Genomic DNA, 19551 nt, shown 5'->3' with positions numbered 1-19551 from the left:
ATGTATTCATTATTTATTTATTTACCCATGATTCATTAATCAATGATTCATTTGTTCATGATTCATTTATTCATAATTGATTCATGTATTCATGATGTATTTATTTACCCATGATTCATTAATCAATGATTCATTTGTTCATGATTCATTTGTTCATGATTAATTTATGTATTCATAATTGATTCATGTATTCATGATGTATTTATTTACCCATGATTCATTAATCAATGATTCATTTGTTCATGATTAATTTATGTATTCATAATTTATTAATGTATTCATGATGTATTTATTTACCCATGATTCATTAATCAATGATTCATTTGTTCATGATTCATTTATGTATTCATAATTTATTAATGTATTCATGATGTATTTATTTACCCATGATTCATTAATCAATGATTCATTTGTTCATGATTCATTTATGTATTCATAATTTATTAATGTATTCATGATGTATTTATTTACCCATGATTCATTAATCAATGATTCATTTGTTCATGATTCATTTATGTATTCATAATTTATTAATGTATTCATAATTTATTTATTTACCCATGATTCATTAATCAATTATTCATTTGTTCATGATTAATTTATGTATTCATAATTTATTAATGTATTCATGATGTATTTATTTACCCATGATTCATTAATCAATGATTCATTTGTTCATGATTCATTTATGTATTCATAATTTATTAATGTATTCATAATTTATTTATTTACCCATGATTCATTAATCAATGATTCATTTGTTCATGATTCATTTATGTATTCATAATTTATTAATGTATTCATGATGTATTTATTTACCCATGATTCCTTAATCAATGATTCATTTGTTCATGATTCATTTATTTATTCATAATTTATTAATGTATTCATGATTTATTTATTCATCTTTTGTTCGTGATTCATTAATTCATTATTTATGAATTCATAATTGATTAATTTATTCATGATTAATTTGTTCATAATTCATTTGTTCATGATTCTGAATTCAATTCATGTTTTTTAACATAAATTGACCAAAACAGATCAACGATGACGTCAGTGGAAGGCCACTGAGGCCATCTAGTGGTCAAACTGTAAAAGTGCCGCTGAATTAAACTTTGATTCCGCGTTAAATAAAATCATGTTTAAAGTCATTTCGTTCACAAGAACAAACAGAACAAGATCTCAGTTTAAAATATTAATTAAATACTGAAAGTTACGAATAAATATGTTGAAATAATGCACAAAACAAGATAAACCATGTTAAATATATAACGATATTTAGCTTATATTCTTAAAATACTTTTAAAAGATTTAAAAAAAAAGCATTTTAAATTAATTTTATATTTAAATAAAAATCATTAAAAATCAAAATGACTGATTTTGAAGTAAAGAAAAAATAAGTTGATACATAGAAATACAGTAAATGTAGTTTATATTAAAACAATGGGTGAAATATTATGTTTAATCACCTAAAGTCAGTTAATAGATTATTTTATCTTATATTTTAATCTAAGGTTAAACAAGTATTAAAATAAGTTCTGAGGTCACGTGACACAAACACACACCAGGACACCATCAATATTTTCATAGAACATCTTTATAGAAAACATTCTTCACATTTTTTCCAAAAACTTTTTTTGGTCTTTTAACTTTTCCTTCTTTTTTTTTTTCTCTTCTCCTCCAAAGTATTTTCGTGTGAAAAGAAACATCCAAGTGTGTCGAAGGCTCGTCGTAGAGTTGCTGGGTCGATTCTCGTGGAGACTCGGTCCAGGCCTGAAGGCACCGAGAAGATATGCTCGTCCTGCACATGTATATGGATATATATATACTTATATACATATATATATGTATATATATATCCATATACATGTGTCTATGGTCCTACACTACACACTCACGCAGCTACACTAACGGTTCACAAAAGAAAGGTGTGGTCGGTTCGTCCTCTAAGCCCCGCCCACAAACAGGTGACCCCGAGCTTCTTCTTCTTCTTCTTCGGAACGTTTTTTGTTTGAGACCAAACTTCAGCGATAGGGACGGGAATAATCTGACCTTTGACCTCAATCGTACACAGATCGCTTCGTTTATAAAATAATCACGTTTTGAACATAAAAGTTTTTTTTTTTTGACGAGAATCTCTGATCAATTATTGATCAATTATTGCTCACTTTGTTATTGTCGTCCAGCTTATTGAGACATGTCGCCCTCTAGAGGAGCTCAAGAGAATTGCAGGCGGAGACATTTCCAGGGTAAATGTCGTCAAATATTTACGGAAGTATTTCAGCGTCAGAGTTTGAAATGTTAAAAACTTTAAACAAATTGATTGAAATGTTTTTTAATAATTTAATTGAAACCAATAATTACTGAACGAATGTGTTTATTTTTTAACTAAATATTTGAGTCAAAAATGTATTTTAAAAGGGTTTTCTTTTTCCACATAACATTTGATATTATAATATTTTAAAAAATTACTTTCTAATTAAATTACTTTACAGCCTTTTAAATTCAATATAAACAACGTTGGAGTAAAGTGCCACCATTTTGTATTGAATTTAAAAGGCTACTATTAAAAGATAATCAATTTAGAAACATATTTAAACTGATTGGAATTAAAAGATCACATTTTATGCATTAGATAATTAAAATTAAATTATTCATAAAAACTAATTCAACGTTTCAGTTCAGAATTGAATCATTTAAAAGAAAATAAATATAAAGTTTCAACATGTTCCGACACTGATCTACTTCCTCTCGAGTCACAGGAAGTAGTTTGTTACAAACGCGACACAAGAGTTTGTTGTGTAGGAGTGAGCGCTCGTAAATATATAAAGTCTAAAAGTGCTTCGATACAAGAGTGACCCCGTGACCTCGGGGAGGGTCACATGTTTGTTCTGGGGGCCAAAACAAAATGGCGTAGAAAAGTCGGGGGGAAGCTTCGTACAAAGAGAGAGTTGCTACGACCACAGGTCAAAGGTTAACGTCAATAATTGCACATAGTCTTGAGGGCGGAGTCTCCCGCAGAAGGGGGGGGGGGGTCTGATGGCACATCATGGTATAAATACATTAAGATAGGAAACACATTCATGAGGCGACCAGCAGGTGGCGCTCCTCTCAGTCCTTCAGCTACGCGATCATGTACTGGGTGATGGCTCTGAGGGCGTACAGCAGCTCCGCCTGCAGCCGCGCCTCCATGATGAGGAGGTCCACGTGGATCTGGGGAGAGAGGGGTCAACAGGTCAGACGCCAGGGGTCACGCGAGGTCACCGCGCTCGTCAAGTGTGTGAGATGTTAGCACGGCCGTTAATGATGAGTTATTATGATCAAAGAACTTTAGTGGTATTTTATGACTGTTAAGAATTAGCATGTTGCGAACAACAAGCGTGTCGCTAACAGTTAGCATGTTGCTAACAATTAGCATGATGCTAACATAAAGCATGTTGCCAACAATTAGCATGATGCTAACATTAAGCATGTCGCTAATATAACGCATTTTGCTGCCAGCAGGTGCTACACAAGACAGAAAACAGGGGTATATCAGTGTCATATGTTGAATTTAATATTTTAAATGTTGAAACTTTAAATATATTTTTTTAATGTTTTAAGAATTTTATATATATATATATATATAATCTAAATAAATAAAACTTTTTGCCTTAGTTTAGCATGCTGCCAACAGTTAGCATGTTGCTAACATTTAGTATACTGCCAACAGTTAGCATGTTGCTAATAATAAGCATGTCACTAACATTTAGCATGCTGCCAATAGTTAGCAGGTTGCTACTAATAAGCATGTCGCTAACAGTAAGCATTTAACTAACATTTAGCATGCTGCCAACAGTTAGCATGTTACTTATCTTAATGTTATGTATCTTAAGACGTTTTTATTTGTTCAGGCTTTTCCTTGATTTTCTGGAACTCCTGTTGTGTTATCAGTTTTATCTTGATCTTTAAAGTATGCTGCCAACATTAAGCATGCTGCCTACAGCTAGCATGTTGCTAACAGTAAGCATTTCACTAACATTTAGCATGTTGCTAACAGTAAGCATGTTGCTAATAATAAGCATGTCACTAACATGCTACTAACATTTAGTATGCTGCCAACATTAAGCATGTTGCCTACAGCTAGCATGTCGCTAACAGTAAGCATTTCACTAACATTTAGCATGTTGCTAACAGTAAGCATGTTGTAATAATAAGCATGTGACTAACATGCTACTAACATTTAGTATGCTGCCAACATTAAGCATGCTGCCTACAGCTAGCATGTTGCTAACAGTAAGCATTTCACTAACATTTAGCATGTTGCTAACAGTAAGCATGTTGCTAATAATAAGCATGTCACTAACATGCTACTAACATTTAGTATGCTGCCAACATTAAGCATGCTGCCTACAGCTAGCATGTTGCTAACAGTAAGCATTTCACTAACATTTAGCATGTTGCTAACAGTAAGCATGTTGCTAATAATAAGCATGTCACTAACATGCTACTAACATTAAGTATGCTGCCAACATTAAGCATGTTGCCTACAGCTAGCATGTCGCTAACAGTAAGCATTTCACTAACATTTAGCATGTTGCTAACAGTAAGCATGTTGTAATAATAAGCATGTGACTAACATGCTACTAACATTTAGTATGCTGCCAACATTAAGCATGCTGCCTACAGCTAGCATGTCGCTAACAGTAAGCATTTCACTAACATTTAGCATGTTGCTAACAGTAAGCATGTTGCTAATAATAAGCATGTCACTAACATGCTACTAACATTTAGTATGCTGCCAACATTAAGCATGTTGCCTACAGCTAGCATGTTGCTAGCAGTAAGCATTTCACTAACATTTAGCATGTTGCTAACAGTAAGCATGTTGTAATAATAAGCATGTCACTAACATGCTACTAACATTTAGTATGCTGCCAACATTAAGCATGTTGCCTACAGCTAGCATGTTGCTAACAGTAAGCATTTCACTAACATTTAGCATGTTGCTAACAGTAAGCATGTTGTAATAATAAGCATGTGACTAACATGCTACTAACATTTAGTATGCTGCCAACATTAAGCATGTTGCCTACAGCTAGCATGTTGCTAACAGTAAGCATTTCACTAACATTTAGCATGTTGCCTACAGCTAGCATGTTGCTAACAGCAGCCTCACCCGCTCTGAAGCTTTGAGGGGCGTCCAGCTCAGCGGACACACAGGATTTCTGCTGACGTCTGGGAAACACGTGACGGTCTTGATGTAGAGCTTCAGGTCTCGCTCCAGCAGTCGACTCACTTCGCCGTAGTCGTAGTCGTCGTACCTGCGGCGGCGTCAGAGTTAGCATCGCGGCGGCGTCAGAGTTAGCATCGCGGCGGCGTCAGAGTTAGCTCCGCCTCAGGGTCTCACCGTATCCCCAGCACACACTGGATGTAGTTCCAGATCGCCCTCTTCAGGTCGGGGCTGTTCAGCGACGCCAGCGACGCCACGCGCCGGAAGCGGTCGTCCAGCAGGTGACCGATGTCGCAGTAGAGCCGGTTGATCAGGGAGAAGCCGTGGTCCTCCCAAGAGTAGTCCTGTGGGGCCGACACCAGTTAGAGAGCGCCACCTCAGGCGGACAAGAGGTACTGCAGGGAAGTCTCATGATTAACACAGTCTGCTTTTATAGGGAATTTCAAAATAAAACGTATAAATCCTCAGAGATGTGAGAAGTTTAGAGATCAGCTTGTTTTTATCATAAAGTGATGTTTGTGGATCAAGTTTAGATGTTGAAGCTCCTGCTGTTTTTATTTGATCAAAACAAGATGAACTTTCACTTAACAAGACATTAAAGATGAAAACACCTCATGATGGATGTGTGTGTGTGTGTGTGACAGTGTGTGTGTATGCGTGTGTAGGTAAGTGCGACTGTATGTGTGTGTGTGTGTGTATATACATGTGTGCCTGTGTATAGATGTGTGTGTCTCTATGTTTGTCGAAGTGCGTCTGTGTGTATGTATGTGTAGGGATGTGTGTATGTGTGTTTAGGTGCATTTGTGTGTGTGTTTAAGTGCATTTGTGCGCGTGTTTGTGTAGGTCATTTGTGTGCGTCTGTGTGTATGTATGTGCGTGTGTATGTGTTTTTAGGTGCATTTGTGTGTAATTGTGTGTGTATGTGTGTTCAGGTGCATTTGTGTGTAATTGTGTGTGTATGTGTGTTCAGGTGCATTTGTGTGTAATTGTGTATGTATGTGTGTTTAGGTGCATTTGTGTGTAATTGTGTGTGTATGTGTGTTCAGGTGCATTTGTGTGTAATTGTGTGTTCAGGTGCATTTGTGTGTAATTGTGTGTAATTGTGTGTGTATGTGTGTTCAGGTGCATTTGTGTGTAATTGTGTGTGTATGTGTGTTCAGGTGCATTTGTGTGTGTAGGGGTGTTTGTGTATGTATGCATGTATGTATGCAAGTATGTGTAGGTGTGTTTGTACGTATAGGTGTGTGTATGTATGTGTAGGGGTGTGTGTATTTGTGTGTGTGAGGGGTGAGGTCAGGTCAGAGCTAGTGTCTACATGTGGAAAGTGTTTTCGTTGTGTTACAAGATTCAAGTACAAACGTGTGAAAGTCTCAGCATTTGAGTTTCTTTCAATGTTCTTTAAATGTTGTGTTTTCACATGATATAGATGTTGTGTTTTCACATGATATCTCAGGTACAGATAATATTGATAGCAGATGAAGCTTCTTCATGTCAATCATGCTCAACAAACAAAGTCACACCTGGACTCGGAAAACTTGGAAATGGTCGTCGTCTCTGCGAGCGAACTCCTGGTAGCAGAAGTCTGGGTCTGTGATGAAGCGTGAAGCGTCGGCGAGGAACATCAGGTCCTGCACCTCGTCCAGGTCTGCACACAGAGGTCAGGGGGTCAAGGGTCATGATGTCGTGATGTTGTGATGTTTGATGTTGTGCGTCAGCGTGAGTTGTGTACCTGTGTGAGTCTGCAGCAGTCGCTCTTCCCTCTTCTCTCGCTCCTCCTGGGACTTGAGGATCCTCTCCTTCAGACTCACCACGTCACAGCCGGAGTCCAGAGACTGAGGGAGTTAAGTTAAGTTAACCAGAGACTGAGGAAGTTAAGTTCTCCAGAGACTGAGGAAGTTAAGTTAAGTTCACCAGAGACTGAGGAAGTTAAGTTAAGTTGAGTTCACCAGAGACTGAGGGAGTTAAGTTAAGTTCACCAGAGACTGAGGAAGTTAAGTTAAGTTCTCCAGAGACTGAGGAAGTTAAGTCAAGTTCACCAGAGACTGAGGAAGTTAAGTTAAGTTGAGTTCACCAGAGACTGAGGGAGTTAAGTTAAGTTAACCAGAGACTGAGGAAGTTAAGTTAAGTTAACCAGAGACTGAGGAAGTTAAGTTAAGTTCACCAGAGACTGAGGAAGTTAAGTTAAGTTGAGTTCACCAGAGACTGAGGGAGTTAAGTTAAGTTAACCAGAGACTGAGGAAGTTAAGTTAAGTTCTCCAGAGACTGAGGAAGTTAAGTTAAGTTAACCAGAGACTGAGGAAGTGAAGTTCTCCAGAGACTGAGGAAGTTAAGTTAAGTTAACCAGAGACTGAGGAAGTGAAGTTCTCCAGAGACTGAGGAAGTTAAGTTAAGTTCTCCAGAGACTGAGGAAGTTAAGTTAAGTTCTCCAGAGACTGAGGAAGTTAAGTTAAGTTCTCCAGAGACTGAGGAAGTTAAGTTAAGTTCTCCAGAGACTGAGGAAGTTAAGTTAAGTTCTCCAGAGACTGAGGAAGTTAAGTTAAGTTAACCAGAGACTGAGGAAGTTAAGTTAAGTTGAGTTCACCAGAGACTGAGGAAGTTAAGTTAAGTTAAGTCAGCAAAGACACTGATGAACTCACACGAGAGAAACGGCTCAAAGTTTTGAGGACATTTTTGCTGAAACAGACACATGTGTTTCTCTGTATGTTAACATAAAAGGTAAATATCTTCATGTCACTGACATACTTTCGTGTGTGTGTGTGTGTGTGTGTGTGTGTGTGTGTGTGTGTGTGTGTGTCGTACCCGTCGTCGTGTTCTGTGCTCGGCGAGCGTCGCAGACACGCATGTGTTGCCGTTAGCAGCGTCGAAAGGGCAGAAGGTCGGCGGCGTGTTGTCGGGAGTCTTGACAACAACAGGAGCAAAGTCTGCGTTGGAGTCGGAGCCGAACACGAAGCTGCACAGCGAGTGGCAGTGAGCCAGGAGCACCACGGCCTGGACCAGCTCGGCCAGAGACCAGCACTGATCGCCCGACTTCAGCAGAGACTGAGGAGAGGAAGCATGTTTCCTTCACTCGTCTGGACGGTTATATGTTTCTATAGAGTCTCCATTCTTCCTGGAGGATCATCCGTCGTTACTTTAATAAACAACACATTAACAACAACACTATCTTCAAAATATACAGTTTTTATTGAGATCAAATATAAATACTGACCAAACGGATCAAATTAAATGTTCAGAATTAATCTTTAACAGCATTTAAACTATACATAAATAAAAAATGTGGATTAAAAATGTCACTAAATGCTCAATTTATTGCATAAATGAAAATATTGCTCAACAATAATGATTAAAATGGGGCAAAAATATGGAAGAACATCAGAATATTTAGTGTTAAATCAACATTTTAAATGTTTAAAAGGATTTTTAATAAAAATGTTTACATCATTAAATTCAACAATTTTTATTTTTTACAGGTTCAATATTTTTTATTCTAATGATTGAATTATAAGTTAATTTGACTGTTTTATACATGAAGTTTAACATTTTAACGTCAACGATTCAAACATTCTCTCAACAAGACGCCAACGGTCCCGAGGTCATCAGCTGCTCGTCCTCACCTGGATGTGCGAGCTGGAGGTGAGCCAGGGCTGGTGGGCCAGCACCTTGTTGATCTGGTCCAGCAGGCGAAGTCGAGGCGGTGCGGCCTCCAGACCCTGCAGCCACAGAGGGTCCCCGCCCACCCTGAGGAACTGGGCCGTGTGCAGGTAGACCAGGTAGTTGCAGTGATGTCGCGCCGCGGCCTGAGAGAGACGACACCGGGTCAGAACACGCCGTCGACGTGAGGTCACGTGACCCACCATGATGCCGATGTAGTGGCGGTACGGCAGTGGTAAGGGGCCGTCCATGTGCAGGATGTAGTGCTGGGTGCGCAGGAAGCTCTCCAGGTACTGAGGGTGAGACGCCATCTGCTGGCAGACGGCGTCGACGCTCCCCCTGCTGACCAGAGCCTTCATCAGCAGCACCGACACTCGCTCCTGCTCGCTGGTCGCCTGCAGCACAAGACACACACTCAGATACACACGACAGGTACACACTCGGATACACACTCGGATACACACTCGGATACACACTCGGATACACACTACAGGTACACACTACAGGTACACACTCGGATACAAACTTCAGATACAAACTTCAGATACAAACTTCAGATACAAACTTCAGATACAAACTTCAGATACACACTCGGCTACACACTCGGCTACACACTCGGCTACACACACTTCAGACACACTACAGACACACACTACAGGTACACACTCAGGCTTCACACTCAGGATACACACTCAGGATACACACTCAGGATACACACTCAGGATACACACTCAGGATACACACTCAGGATACACACTCAGGATACACACTCAGGATACACACTCAGGATACACACTCAGGATACACACTCAGGATACACACTCAGGATACACACTCAGGATACACACTCAGGATACACACTCAGGATACACACTCGGATACACACTCGGATACACACTCGGATACACACTCAGGATACACACTCAGGATACACACTCAGCAGCACAAGACACACACTCGGATACACACTCAGGATACACACTCAGGATACACACTCAGGATACACACTCAGGATACACACTCAGCAGCACAAGACACACACTTCAGATACACACTCCAGATACACACTCTGCTACACACTTCAGATACACACTCAGCAGCACAAGACACACACTTCAGATACACACTCCAGATACACACTCTGCTACACACTTCAGATACACACTCAGCAGCACAAGACACACACTTCAGATACACACTCGGCTTCACACTCGGCAGCACAAGACACACTTCAGATACACACTCGGCTACACACTCAGCAGCACAAGACACACTTCAGATACACACTCGGCTACACACTCAGCAGCACAAGACACACACTTCAGATACACACTCGGCTACACACTCAGCAGCACAAGACACACACTTCAGATACACACTCGGCTACACACTCAGCAGCACAAGACACACACTTCAGATACACACTCGGATACACACTCAGCAGCACAAGACACACACTTCAGATACACACTCGGCTACACACTCAGCAGCACAAGACACACACTTCAGATACACACTCAGCTACACACTCAGCTACACACTTCAGACACACTAGTCTTTAGTCAGAGTCGCACAACAACATTATTTCAGTGACATCACAAAATTTAATTACTTCTCAAATATTGACACTTTTTTATTGTGTTGTTGTTTTGAATCATTTATTTTTAATTATTGAATTCAATCATTTCTTTGTCTATATTTTTTTTAATTAATTACATTTTTAATTCAATAAAACATTAAATAATTTGATATTAATAGATTAAAGTCAATATTTTTAATTCGTAGTATTTTAAATTCAATATAAAAATGTTCCAGCAGACAAAACTAATCGAGCTCAGAGCGACTTCATCCAACTTTCAGCCAATCGTGCGACTTGAGACGTAAACATGTTATAATATAATATAATATAATATAATATAATATAATACAATATAATAGCAACATATTTCTATAAAATATTCAGATGAAATGAAAACCTCTATATGTTGTTTTCTGACTCGTCATCCGACTCGTCATCCGACTCGCCATCCGACTCGCCATCCGACACGTCATCCGACACGTCATCCAACACGTCATCCAACACGCCATCCAACACGTCATCCAACTCGTCATCCAACTCATCATCCAACACGCCATCCAACTCGCCATCCAACACGCCATCCAACTCGCCATCCAACACGTCATCCAACTCATCATCCAACACGCCATCCAACACGCCATCCAACACGCCATCCAACTCGTCATCCAACACGTCATCCAACTCGTCATCCAACTCGTCATCCAACTCGTCATCCAACTCGTCATCCAACTCGCCATCCAACACGTCATCCAACACGCCATCCAACACGCCATCCAACACGCCATCCAACACGCCATCCAACACGTCATCCAACTCGTCATCCAACTCGTCATCCAACTCGTCATCCAACTCGCCATCCAACTCGCCATCCAACTCGTCATCCAACACGTCATCCAACACGCCATCCAACACGTCATCCAACACGTCATCCAACTCGTCATCCAACTCGTCATCCAACTCGTCATCCAACTCGCCATCCAACTCGTCATCCAACACGTCATCCAACACGTCATCCAACACGTCATCCAACTCGTCATCCAACACGTCATCCAACACGTCATCCAACTCGTCATCCAACACGTCATCCAACTCGTCATCCAACTCGTCATCCAACTCGTCATCCAACTCGTCATCCAACTCGTCATCCAACTCGTCATCCAACACGTCATCCAACACGCCATCCAACACGTCATCCAACACGTCATCCAACTCGTCATCCAACTCGTCATCCAACACGTCATCCAACACGTCATCCAACACGCCATCCAACACGTCATCCAACACGTCATCCAACTCGTCATCCAACACGTCATCCAACTCGTCATCCAACACGTCATCCAACTCGTCATCCAACTCGTCATCCAACTCGTCATCCAACTCGTCATCCAACTCGCCATCCAACTCGCCATCCAACTCGTCATCCAACACGTCATCCAACTCGTCATCCAACTCGTCATCCAACACGTCATCCAACACGTCATCCAACACGTCATCCAACTCGTCATCCAACTCGCCATCCAACTCGCCATCCAACTCGTCATCCAACTCGCCATCCAACTCGTCATCCAACACGTCATCCAACACGTCATCCAACACGCCATCCAACTCGTCATCCAACTCGTCATCCAACTCGTCATCCAACTCGCCATCCAACTCGCCATCCAACTCGTCATCCAACACGTCATCCAACACGCCATCCAACACGTCATCCAACACGTCATCCAACTCGTCATCCAACACGTCATCCAACACGTCATCCAACACGCCATCCAACTCGTCATCCAACTCGCCATCCAACTCGCCATCCAACTCGTCATCCAACTCGCCATCCAACTCGTCATCCAACACGTCATCCAACACGTCATCCAACACGCCATCCAACTCGTCATCCAACTCGTCATCCAACTCGCCATCCAACTCGCCATCCAACTCGTCATCCAACTCGCCATCCAACTCGTCATCCAACACGTCATCCAACACGTCATCCAACACGCCATCCAACTCGCCATCCAACTCGTCATCCAACTCGCCATCCAACTCGTCATCCAACACGTCATCCAACACGCCATCCAACTCGTCATCCAACTCGTCATCCAACTCGTCATCCAACACGTCATCCAACACGTCATCCAACACGCCATCCAACTCGTCATCCAACTCGTCATCCAACTCGTCATCCAACCGTCTTCATTCTCTACCACGACGTGAAGACTCGTCTCCGAAGCATCATATTTATAATTGTCAAGTTTACGTGTCTAAGTACCGAACTCGCCGGTGAGCAAGTCATTCTGGGTAATATCAGTTATTTGACCAAAGCTGGGTGAGCCTGGAAGTCGAAAATGATAGATGGCTGAAGAAATAATCGCTATTTTTGAAGCGAACGCTTCCTCAACGAGGGGAAAAAAATGTTTATGGAAACAACGGTTTGATGGGAAAAGAGCTTCGGGTGAAAGTTAGAGCAACATAAACTAGAGCAGCAGCGACGCGAGGACGAGACTCTGAAGTGGGATCTGAAGCCCGAAGCCAAGAGAAACAGACTCGTGTGGAGAACAAAGATGGCCGACCAGCTGAGACGCCGATGTTCAGTTTCTAGGAATAGATCTCTGGACGTAAACATGGAGGGAAAACTAATAATAAAATTAAAGATAGAAGGGTTTTGTTCAACAACATTTGCCGTTAGATGGATATAAAACTCACAAGTAATAATAATAATCTCTATTTATATAGCGCCTTTCTATAAAACTCACGAGTAATCAAAAATAAAACGGTATTTGTATCACCTCGTGTTAGTGGCCGACCTTGAAAACACTTTATTTACTAAACCCTCCTTCATTTCCATCTCGTCTTTCTTTTATTCGTTGTTGTTTTCAATTTCATTTCTTCATATTCTTCAGTTCATATTTCAGGACAAAAGGAAAGTGAAAACTCTTCACATGGATCTGGTCTGGATCACAATTATCCACATATCAACCGTGATTTAATTATTTTAAATAGAATATAATAAAGAAAACGTTCGTCACATGCTGCGGGTATTTTTAACTACTTCCTGTCACTGTTTCAAAACATCAACTGTGATGCAAGCAACGGTTAAAAAAAAACGTTTTAATTGCGTCTAATGTGTGGATAATTCCTTCAAAAGTACAACAACACTGTGGAGGCGTCCTACAGTAGTCGGCCCGGAAGCTTAAGAGGGTTTTTCCTCCTGATCCGGTCCGAGGCTCCCCCTCTTGACCTACATCCCGTCCCAGATCTCGAAGCAATGAATAACACACACGTCCAGCTCCGTGTTTACCTGCAGTTATGACGACCAATATTTGACTTGAGTGAGTGAGTGAGTGAGTGAGTGAGTGAGTGAGTGAGTGAGTGAGTGAGTGAGTGAGTGAGTGAGTGAGTGAGTGAGTGAGTGAGTGAGTGAGTGAGTGAGTGAGTGAGTGAGTGAGTGAGTGAGTGAGTGAGTGAGTGAGTGAGTGAGTGAGTGAGTGAGTGAGTGAGTGAGTGAGTGAGTGAGTGAGTGAGTGAGTGAGTGAGTGAGTCCGACCGTCAACAGGTGAGCAGAGACCTTGAACGCACAGGTGGCTGCTGGTCAGTATCAGGTGACAAATATACTTCAGAAGGAAAACCAATCCACGGTAATGACGTGTGAAAATCCTGAGAAGATTTATTGGTTTTCCATGCGAACGAAACTCAAGCTTCAAAACGACATGATCAACAAATCCTCGTCGTCTCTAAACTTATTAAATCTACAGTTTAAAAGTGATTCTCCTCAGTTAGTTCTTATCTCACATCTTTTTTACAGAGACAACAAGCAGCTTTTTACACACACAGTACGGGTCGTAACCGAGATAAGATTATCCTTTATCCAGGTCGTAAAGTGGAAACTGGCTTTTAAGAGGTTGACGACAGAAGAGAAGAGACGTTGGGAAAAAATACTTTCATTTTTTTAAAGGATCTCAATATAGATTCAATACTTCAGAGTAGACGAGAAGGGAAAAGTAATCGTTGAAAATCTGGGTTTAAAAGATATAAATCTCCATCGTCTTCAGTCCTCGAAACAAAAACATATATATTTACTCGAAATAAATATTTCTTAAAACACAGACTTGGATAAACAAACTTTGTTAAACAGTAACGACGTGTTCAAGAGACAAACTCTCAGCTGGACGTCGATTCAAACGAGACAAACATTTGAGCCGAGGAAAGAAATAAAAACATTTACCAGACGCAGGAAATAAACACAACCGTTGCTTTCTTTCAATAACAAGTCTGGACAAGACGAGGTGAAAGAGGAACTCGAAGTTATTGTGCAGGAAATGACACATCGCAGACGTCTGCCGATTCGGAAATCAGAACCGGACCATCACGTCTCCGGGCGCGACGTTTCTGTGGGATCGTTCATGTTTTCACGAGAGAAACTTTTCACCGCAGGATTTGTTAACTCAGAGAAAACATCGTCTTCGCTCGATGTACATTTCCACCCACATTAAGGGAAAAAAAACCACCGCAGCATCGGAATAAAAGCCCATCACGAGTGGGCGGCTCTAGACCACCAACTGTCTTTTTAACAACCGTTATCTTTAAATATTCGTCGCTCACAGATACAAGACTTTGATCAAAGCATCTCTCTGACAGCGAAGGAGACACGAGAACATGTGATGGACGTTTGAAAATATAATATATGCTAATATTCAGTGTATTATGGCACAAAATGACCACAGAATGCGTGTATTTATCAGAAGCAGTGGGAGAGTCGAGGGATGGAAACGACGACCACGTTGATATCCAGACAATGAATAAGAATATTTCGATAAAAGAAGGCGAACCACACTGAGTTTCATAGAGGAAACCGGGGCAATGTTTCCTGTTATACAGTTATTCTGGTGTTTTGCGTCAAAAGAACTTTAAATATCAGTCATGTGTAGCACAACAGATACAAGGTGGTTTAGGATGGTGACCAGAATTATATGAAGCGGTTACAGACACCCAAGTATGGCAATATTTTTTTCGGTATACAATATTTATCAGTACAGTATTGATTTTTAAATTAAATTGCATATATTCAATAGTTTGTTCTTGTATTTCTGCTCATGAACAACAAATGTCTCTCTTTGATGTTAACCTTAAACAATATGTTTTTACTATATAAAAGTTCATTTATTCATTCATTTTCTACCACTTTATCCCTGGTGGGGGTCGCGGGTGAGACTGGAGTCCATCCCAGTTTTATTGGGCAAAAGGCAGGGGACACCCTGGACAGTTTTTCGATTTAAATATTTGAAAGAAAAGCAAAACATCCTTTTTCCTACAGTATCACGATACATTGCGTCAATGCCATGTATCGTAAATACGCATCGTATCTCCGGATTCTTGTCAATATTATTATTATTATTATTATTATAATACAGGGCTGTGTATAAATTGAAAACGCCGGAGTTCTTGTCATAATCTCAGGTTCTACGAATTGGTGCAAAGCCCTCTAACCGCGTCGCTATTGGTTCATCCTCGAGGCCCGTCGGGCTTCGCCTTGGGTTTAAACCAATAGCGAAGCGGTGAGAGGGCGGAGCACCAAATGACGTAGAACCTTCACTGATACCATCAATTCCATTTCCTGCTCCTGAACTCAAAAGTTACACATCTTTTTGGTAATTTTCCAGCCCACATGTTTTTCTTACAGAACAAATAAACAACACATTTTCCAGTGCAAATAAACGAGTGCAAACAAGTGACAAATAAATCCGACTCTCTTCTCGCCTTTTCACTTTTGGCGAACGAGACGAGACTCGACAAACTGAGTCACTAAAATGAACCGATTATACCTTCAGGACCTGCTTCATCTCGTCTTATACATATATGTACGTCGAAGGTGTGTAACCACGTACGCGTCCTGCACAAGTTGATGATGTTACATATACCAAATATACCAGAACTTGGTGCTTAAATGAATGAAGTATGTTTCAATACTCAAGATGGACGATAAAGGATCAATAATTCCTCCTATTAGAGCAAATGTGTTTGATTTAAGTTAGGTTAGGTAGAACTTTATTGATCATTGATATTTGTTTTTTTTTCCCAAATTATCCACAGCAAATACAGCAATTTTTTCATAAAGAATAATCAAAATAAAATAAGAACAAGAACAAAGAGAAATAAAGAGAAAGAACAAGATGATACAATGTAGGTCTAAAGATAAAATACTAAAGACGAAGTGATGATGAGATTCAAGAGCCTTCATACGAGGACTTTCTTAGGACGACAGGGACGTCGTATTGATCAGCTTCTCTGCAGCGCCACAAGAAAAACAACCTTTTCTCTCTCACTGGTAAACAATGAGGTCGAACCAAAGAGACAATATGTTGACGTGAAACTAGTGCATCATTCGTTGACTTTTAATGACTCGATCAGAGAATCAACAGCCGGATCTACGACATCAGGTCCAACCTCCGTTTAAAACGCAGCAGGGACACGATCGTAGGCCGAGGTTTGTTTATTGATTATGAAGCATGAGGCAGGAGTGACGAGAAGAACACGAGCAGCGTCACACGGTGGAGAAGAAGGTACGAGGAGACAAAGAGACGCTTTGTCAGCAGCAGAAAAAGAGGACGAGAGGAGAAAACTGCAAAAGCAAACAAAGTGAAAAAAATGATGCCAGTGTAAATATGTCCATGACATGTCTAGTGTTTGTGCGTCTGGTGCTGCTGGTGCTGGTCAGGGGGGGGGGGGGGGGGGGGGGGGCGGTGGGACATTTAATCTGCATTCCGACTCACCCTGGAGGGGACCATCCTTATCATGCACCCTATCAGTGGACATACAAGCGAGCCAGGGACCATTTTGGCTCCTGCAACCTGAACTCTGGGAGAAGCACAAAACAAACCAGCTGCAGCCCAAAAAAAGAGTTTTCGGGGAAGAAGGAGGAAGGAGGAGGAGGACGGTGGAGTGGGACAGAACCTGAGCCCAGACAAACAAAACACTGTGCTGCAGGAGAGAAAAACACACAACACACCCACCTCCAGCACAAGATCTGCAGACTCAAAAGAGGCAGTGTGTTCTATTATGTGTGCAGAGTTTTGCAGCAACTACACGTTTTTTCCTTTGTTTCCTTCCCAGGATCCAAACGTGTCTCCATCTTCAGAGATGGTGTGTGTCGAACCCCAGGGTCGATGACGTCACAGACGGTTCACGCTCAGCATGTCGTCCGGACGCGTCAGTTCACGGGGAAATAAAGTCGTCTTTGCAACATTCCTGCTCGATTTTCGCCTCATTTCTAGCGACGATCAGCTGCACGCAGGCATTTTTAAAAGGCGGCCGGAGGACACAGCGCCCCCTGTCTGTCGCACGAGGGAAGCGCAGCGACGGAGGAGAAAAACAACTTTGATTGGCAGTTCCAGTGAAGAAGCAACAACAACAGCACAATAAAAGTATCTTAAAAGAAACTTTCACCCGCAGCGTTTAAACATAAGAAAACTCCAACATCAGACTCGTCTTTCAATTCTATTCATTCTATTGTTGTTTTTTTAAAATGCTCTCAACCCTACACTTTTGTCCTCAATCTTCAGGTGACGTCACCTTCACCTGCAGCAGTGGCAATAAAATAAATACTTAAAAATGAATAAACTAGACACTCGAATGAATAAACAAGAGTTCGTGTTAACCTGAACATTCACGACCTTGTCAATGACTTAAACGTTAAACATCCACCAGGATTCGCAGATGAATGTCAAAGACTCTTTATATACATTTAAAACTCATAAATACGTGTTTCTCACGCGCTCATCGAAACCGTGTCGACGCAAGTTTACATATGAATTATGACGTCATGCCTGAAGTTGCCTCTCGTCAGAGTTAATGTTTCGCACTTTCATCTCAAAAAAGATTTTAAAAAAAGGTTCGTTGAAAACTGTTAAACTGTGAAACGTTAAGACGACGTTAGAACGCCTTGCTCAAGGGCAGATGGTCGTCGGAGGCGCAGAAGCAGAAACTTCATCCGAGGCTCAATGAATGAGTCGCGGCTACATTGTTAGCTTCACCGTTAACTTCTCCAGCCGCGCTCACCTGTTTGGGGGCTCGCTGGCGCTGGCTTCTCAAGGGGTACTCCATGTTGTTCGTGCAGAGGATCATCTTATAAACAAGTGTTCTATGGCATGGATGCGGCTCTTCTTTATCGTCCAGCAGCGGCGCTAACAGACAGTGACCCGCGAGCACAGCCTCCGCGCTCAGCCGCTCGCTGAACACTGGCAGCAGAGGAAAGCTGCCTGGAGGGACTGACAGCTCCAGCAACAGTGCGACCAATCAGCGAGCAGCAGGCCGGGACCAAGCGGAACTAAGCACCGGCGGTGTCCAATCACAGAGAGGGAGAGGCGGGGCCGAGACGAGCTGCATGATTTTTTTTTTAGCCAATCAGATTGGAGAAGGAGAGGCAGGTGGGGGCTCGCGCGTCAACGTCTGCTCGAGGATCACGTAAACAATTCTTAAGAAACTTAACTTTGTCTGAAATTAAATGAACAAAAAAAACACTTTGGTAAGAAAGAGAAAAACAATAAAAAGTCAGAATGTTCGGAATCCTGCCATCAGAACAAATGATTGTGATGAACAGAAAGAAAGTCTTTACTCTGAATCAAAAGCAACTTTATTGACAGTTGTGTAAAGAACAAAACAGGAAGTGTTTGTGCTGAAGTGAAAAAAACTATTTAAATATATTCTTTTTTTACCATAAGTCACTTTAAATTCTACTGACAATTCTGTGTTGGACAGAGAATGAAAGTAAGAAAAGAAAAAGCAGAATTAAAGTTGTTAAATGGGAAGTTAGATGTTTGAATGTATTTAAAAATAATGTTTTCTTTTATTATTTCTTCTTTTTCATGAGGTGAAAGTCAGAGGTTTCTGGTCCGTCACAGAAGAAACATATGATATGGATGATAAACTGTATATATACAGTATATATTTAAAAAAAAACTTAAAGCTAATTCAACAGTTATAATAATAATATTTACAGTTATATGGCAAAGTGTAGAGATTAAGGGTCAAAGGGTAAAACCGTCTGTGAATCTAGACAAAAATATACAAAATATAGGACATTTTATTTTGGTTTGAGACTTTTTTAAATAACTAGAAC

The 19551-nt window shown here is 40.9% G+C and overlaps 2 protein-coding genes across 3 annotated transcripts; one reads left to right on the top strand and one right to left on the bottom strand.

The window, feature by feature from the left end:
* Positions 1-1582: 1582 nt before the first annotated feature.
* Positions 1583-18674, bottom strand: sesn4 (sestrin 4). 2 transcript variants are annotated; one of them, XM_087798705.1, is made up of 9 exons: positions 18474-18674; positions 9070-9249; positions 8830-9012; positions 8015-8254; positions 6945-7047; positions 6736-6860; positions 5393-5559; positions 5162-5306; positions 1583-3216 (listed from the first exon to the last, which is right to left on the bottom strand). In XM_087798705.1, the coding sequence occupies exons 1-9, from the start codon at positions 18555-18557 to the stop codon at positions 3127-3129; spliced, it is 1317 nt and encodes a 438-aa protein (XP_087654831.1). In that variant the 5' UTR covers positions 18558-18674; the 3' UTR covers positions 1583-3126. The 2 variants fall into 2 exon arrangements, with proteins under 2 accessions (XP_087654831.1, XP_087654832.1); XM_087798706.1 differs by having other exon boundaries at positions 9070-9261; positions 18492-18674.
* LOC148072464 (uncharacterized) lies at positions 11166-12653 on the top strand (the record flags this gene model as incomplete). Its single annotated transcript, XM_087799700.1, has 2 exons — positions 11166-12325; positions 12401-12653. Coding segments are annotated over 2 exons (1413 nt in total), but the record flags the coding sequence as incomplete, so codon positions are not given.
* Positions 18675-19551: the final 877 nt, after the last annotated feature.

This window comes from Callionymus lyra, chromosome 9 (assembly GCF_982586985.1).
Source record: "Callionymus lyra chromosome 9, fCalLyr1.hap1.1, whole genome shotgun sequence".
Classification (NCBI taxonomy): Eukaryota; Metazoa; Chordata; class Actinopteri; order Syngnathiformes; family Callionymidae; genus Callionymus; species Callionymus lyra.
This window is presented reverse-complemented; position numbering and strand designations above follow the sequence as displayed.